General features: G+C 54.1%; 1 protein-coding gene across 1 annotated transcript; it reads right to left on the bottom strand.

Moving 5' to 3' along the window:
• Nucleotides 1-966: 966 nt before the first annotated feature.
• ADRA2A (adrenoceptor alpha 2A) lies at nucleotides 967-4,781 on the bottom strand. Its single transcript, XM_005481102.4, has one exon. It carries the CDS (start codon nucleotides 4,280-4,282, stop codon nucleotides 2,948-2,950), a length of 1,335 nt encoding a protein of 444 aa, XP_005481159.1. The 5' UTR covers nucleotides 4,283-4,781; the 3' UTR covers nucleotides 967-2,947.
• Between the last annotated feature and the right edge of the window lie 649 nt (nucleotides 4,782-5,430).

Genomic DNA, 5,430 nt, shown 5'->3' with positions numbered 1-5,430 from the left:
AAGGACAACTGACAGGCAGAGGGGTGGAGCAAGGGCAGTCAATGGCTTTGGATCCCCTCGTGTCCCAGGAGCTGACCCAGAGATTCCCATGGGATCTGCTCTGTAAAACCCTCCCAGGCCATCAGTGCCAGCCAAGATCAGAGTGGGAGCAGGACACTCTACCCAAAACAGGTTCCCCTGAGCTGCAAAGGCCACCCCGAGGTGAGCCAGATGTTCATCTCTGGGCCACCATCAGGTGCCCCACACCCAGCAGAGATGCTGCCTGGCCCCTACCCCTGTGCCAGGCACCTCCAGCTGCAGCCCTGGGGCACTGGCAGAGTGGGGCCCCCAGAGCAGCAGCTCCACACGGGGCTCTGGTCATTTATTTTCTCACCAGAAGCAGTTCCACATTCGGTGGGAGAACGTTCCCCCATCACCTCCTTCAGGGAGGGTCCTGGCAGCACTGATGGAAGGGCAAGCAAGCTCTGGAAACAAAGGCCCACTCAGGTGGACACTCCTGCATATTTCACAAAATGTTGCCTCCCCGCCTAATTGTTTCTAGTCCCATTTGCAAATTGATTATTAAAAACCTCCCAATGGCTGCAAGTGCCATGCCAGGCAGGTCTCCACAGCAGCAGTGCCAGGCTGCACTCCCAGGGTGCAAATCACACCCTCAAACCCTTCACTCTTTTCTTTAACAAACACATGAATGCCCTTCCTACATGGGCACAAAGAGGGGAGGGGGGTGGAAATACCCAAGAAATATCAAGGACTCATTTATTATTATGCCACTGCATAATGAACAGAGCCATTGTTCCTACCTGGGCTGACAATCCCTTTCAGACAGCACGAGTGCTTTTCCCAGCGTGTTCTTCAAAACATGGCAAGACCAAAGCTACCAGCAGCTTGGTGAACAGTTCAGAAAATAAAATAAAATACAATACAATAAAACAGCTAACATTATTCAGAGGATTTTCACACTTGATCTGTAAACACTTTTTTATTTAATAAAAATAATCATCCATTATAGCAACTTCTGCTCATGGTTTGGTTTTCTTTTTGTTTTTGTTTTTTTACATTAAAGCACAGTTTATTTGCTTTCCTCACCTCTTGAGGATTCAGTTCTGAAAATGCAAGTGAATGTAAACACTGCTCTCCAAGTCCCAAGATGCATCCAGGGACACTTGGAGTTAATTAGAAAGTCAAAAGAGAGAGCAAAATCAACAAAACACTTCCCAAAAGTAAAAACGTATTTTTAAAGTCTCTTCCTGTGTACCATACAACTCCAGAGAAGGCAAATTCATTTATACATTCAACGTATACAAACTTTGCTTTCTCCAAACCATTTCTGTGACTTGTCAGCATTTGATAAAGCTGTTTTCCCAACATTAAAAGACTTGCAGATTTTTTTATTTATTGTGTTAAATCAAAAGTTTTTCCTATAAATGTTCTCCAGAAATTTATTCATGGCACAAGGATGTTAGATTTGTTCTGTCCATTTTTGTTTTGGATTTATTTTTTTTTTAGCACAAAAAGCTGAAAGCCATTTCAGGAAAGAGTGTAAAAGCACTATTAACTCTCTCTCCTGCTCCAATCTCACAATATTTACACTTGGATTAAAAAAAAAAAAAAAAAAAAAAAAAAAAAAAAAGCTTAATTACACTATAAAATAATGGAGAAACTGGAAGTTAAGTTTCCCATTTCAGAGTTTTGCCTTGTATAAGACTGAAAGAGGGATGCTTCCCTATTTCCTAGGAAAGATGAGACTGGCAGGTTAAAAACTGAACTCTTTCTTAATTGAGAAAGATGAATTGCCACTGTGCACAAGCCCCTTCCCCTCTGCAGGAAATCCTGCAGGAGTTAAACCATCACAAATCAGCACAGATGAGATAACATGATATGCAGAGCCCTGCTGTTTGCTTTGAAACGTTACCTATTTACAGTTGAGGTGGAGGAAGCAAGTGAGCATCGAACACATTTCAGTGCTGCAGAGTGGTATAATATCAAACAAGATTAACTCAGGGGAGCTTGGCAGGGTCCCAAGGCTCACGTTGCAAGGGAGGGACAGTCCCTGTTGCCTGGGACATCCCTGCCTGCACGGCAAAGCCACCGCTCCGTCGGGCTCTGCGCTCAGGAATAACGAGATGGCAGGTGCCATCTCAGCTGTGTTGTGTCACAGGCAGCACAGAAACTAAACAGAAACAGGTATGACATTAAAAATATAGCAACAAAAATAGCCAGTCTGGTGAGGTCTGTGATCCTAAGCTTATAGCCAAAAAAAAAAAAAAGAAACAAAAAAAACAAAAAAAACCAGGAATTTGGGAATTTTGGTAATATTATCAAACTGTCAGGTAGGAGGATGGCTCTAGTTGGTCAGTGGTTTTGAGTGAGGGGCTTTGCAGGGGGTAGGAAAAGAAAGACTTTTAAGGTATCAAAGATAATTAAAGCATTCACAGTTTCAAAGCTGCTTGCCTTACAAAAATTAAGACATTCAAATTCATGAATACAATACTCTATTTTACAAGAGGGTCAAAATTCATTACATATACAACAGGGGGGGAAAAAAGACACAACAAAATAAAAAAGCCAACACCTCTGGTGTGGCATACTCCCTCTTTGTTGTTCATCTCACAGAGCTGCACGATGTTTGCCTTCAAAGAGTCAAACTAAGCAGTCATGAGAATATCCACTGAGAGATTCTGGCAAAAGAAAAAAAACCTAACAAAATAAACCAAGCGAGTCAAAGGCCATCCTCCCCTGGCAAGTCGAATGCCACAGCTTGGAGCTCCACTTGCCTGCTGCTCCTCACTGCTGCTGCCCGCTGCTCCCACAGGCTCATCTCAGGTTTTAAAGGCTTCCTGCTCACCAGCTGAAGGAAGGAAACCATCCCATGCAAGCACAGCCCAAGAGAGACGTTCTTTACACTCCTACAAAGTCTTGGCTAGTCCTGTCGGTAGCAAAGGGTCCTTCAAACACTCCTTTTCCTCTCTATCCTGCAGAGGATCCTTTTGAAAGCCCGTCTGAAGTCATGGTTGAAAATGGTATAGATGACGGGGTTCAAGGAGCTGTTGCAGTAACCAAACCAGAAGAAGAACTTGAAGAGGGTGTCGGGCACGGAGCAGCTCTCGCAGACAGCCATCAGCGTGTAGGTGAAGAAGAAGGGGAACCAGCAGATGACAAAGACCCCGATCACCACTGCCAGCACAAAGGTGAAGCGCTTCTCCCGGTTCTGCCTGCCTCTCCAGCGGGACCCTTTGGTGTTCCTCTCCTCCTCTGTCTTCCTGGGCAAACTGTCCCCGGGCTTAATTTGGCTCAGCTTAGTCTTGGTCTTTCCTTTCGATGGTTTCTCTGACTTCTTGCACTGGTTGTTCTCCTGGTGCTCAGAGGAAGAGGTCTCCTCCATGTCTATGCCATTGACCTCTCCCTCTTGCCCGCCACTGCCTCCTGCTGCCTTCTCCCCGTTGAGCTGTGCCGTGGCTGGCAGGTCCTCCTTGTCAGCCAAGCCATTCTGCTTCTTCTCGGGGCGCTCTGCCCGCTTGTTCGGTGGGACCCTCGTCCTCCTCTTCGCTATCTGGTAGATGCGCATGTAGACCAGGATCATGATGAGGCAGGGGGCAAAGAAGGAGCCGATGCTAGAAGAGATGATGTACCACCTCTCATCGTTGATCTTGCACAATGCCACCCCCTGGTCAGCCTGCTGCCCGCTCTTCTTCTCGATGGAGATGAGTGGTGGGAAGGAGATGACAGCCGAGATGACCCAGACGATGAAGATGATGCACTTGATGCGTCGCGGGGTGCGCTTGAGGTTGTACTCGATGGCTTGTGTGATGGACCAGTACCGGTCCAGGCTGATGGCACAGAGGTGCACAATGGAGGAGGTGCAGAACAGCACATCCAAGGCCAGGTAGATCTCACACCACACTTTACCGAAGTACCAGTAGCCCATCACCTCATTTGCCAGCGAGAAGGGGATGACCAGCGTGGCCACCAGGATGTCAGCTGAGGCTAAGGAGACCAGGAAGAGGTTCTGAGGGGCTTTGAGCGCCCGGCTGGTGAAGACAGCGATGATGACCAGGACGTTGCCAAAGACGGTGAAGAGCATGAGCAAGCTGGCCAGGCTGATGAGAGTGATGGTGGTGTGCAGAGGGTACGGCGCGTCCCAGCCCGGGCCGGCCCCGCTGTCGTTGAAGGTCCCATTAGTGCCGGGAGGGGGGTAGCCCTCCTCCTCCTCCAGCTGCCGCTGGTACTCCATGGAGGAGAAGAAGTGGCCCCTCTCCGTGAACGGGCGCTCCAGGTTAAACATCAACCCCGGCTGCGCGGACACCCCCGCCCTTCGCCCCGGCTCCACCCGCGCCGCGCCCGCTCCGCGCGGCTGCTCCGCTCCTACAGAGCCGCGGGCCGGGGCAGGGCGGCGCGCCGGGGGCCGGGGGGCTGCGGGCGGGCACGGCGCATGCTGGGCACTGCCCGGGACCCCCGAGCGCGGCGGGGCGGGCCGAGCGGGGCCGAGGCTGGAGCTGCAGCCGGCCGCGGCTGCTCTGCCTCGCTCGCCGCCCAAGCAGCTTTATAGCCCCGGATCGGGCCGGGGCTGCCGCGTCAGCCCCACGTGGGGAGCTGCCCCCGGTGCGCGCACACGCACACACAGACACAGGCAGAGACACACATGGACAGGCAGACACACACACACAGCCCGGCTCGCACACCGCACACCCTGCACCCACACGGACACCGCGTCCCCCGCACACGCCCCTCGCTCCGCGCTCACCGCACCCGCTGGCACCGCCTGTATTTGCACTCCCGCTCGCTCCCCGCACCTCCGCGCACACACCCGCATCCGCTGTCCCGCTGTCCCCATCCCACGGTCTCGCCCAGCCCGGAGAGAGCAGCGGCCCCGCGGAGCGGCCCCCTCTGTCCCCGGGGATGGGCGTGCGAGGGGCGCCTGGAGGTGACAACCGTGCGGCCGCTGCGTGGGCTCCGCGGCCGGCCGGGGGTGCACAAAGCACAAAGCCGGGCTGCGAGGGAGGGAAAGCTGCCGCCCCGTTCCGTGTGTGCGCCGGGGAACGGACGGGCTCCGCTCCGCTCCGCTCCGGTGTGCGGCCGCGCTCGCTGGGAGCCCGAGGGCAGCGCTTTCCGCACGGCCTCGCGAGTCGACCAGGGAGGGCTGGGCTGCTGGCCCCGAGGGCAGGGACCCCCGGGGATGGAGGCACCCGCGGGGATGGAGGGACCGGCACACGGAGGGACCCCCGGGATGGAGGCACTGGCGCACGGAGGGACCCCCGGGGATGGAGGGACCGGCGCACGGAGGGATCCCCGGGATGGAGGCACCCCCGGGATGGAGGCACCGGCGCACGGAGGGACCCCCGGGGATGGAGGCACCGGCGCACGGAGGGGCCCCGCGGGGCGGGCGCGGCCCCGGGCAGCGCGGCCGGGCAGTGGCACCTGGCGGCCGCGGCG

The sequence above is a fragment of the Zonotrichia albicollis genome, chromosome 7, assembly GCF_047830755.1.
Source record: "Zonotrichia albicollis isolate bZonAlb1 chromosome 7, bZonAlb1.hap1, whole genome shotgun sequence".
Lineage (NCBI taxonomy): Eukaryota > Metazoa > Chordata > Aves > Passeriformes > Passerellidae > Zonotrichia > Zonotrichia albicollis.
This window is presented reverse-complemented; position numbering and strand designations above follow the sequence as displayed.

What these genes read in the sequence shown, in the direction of transcription:
- ADRA2A (XM_005481102.4), bottom strand. Translation starts at nt 4,282, where the DNA reads ATGTTTAACCTGGAGCGCCCGTTCACGGAGAGGGGCCACTTCTTCTCC.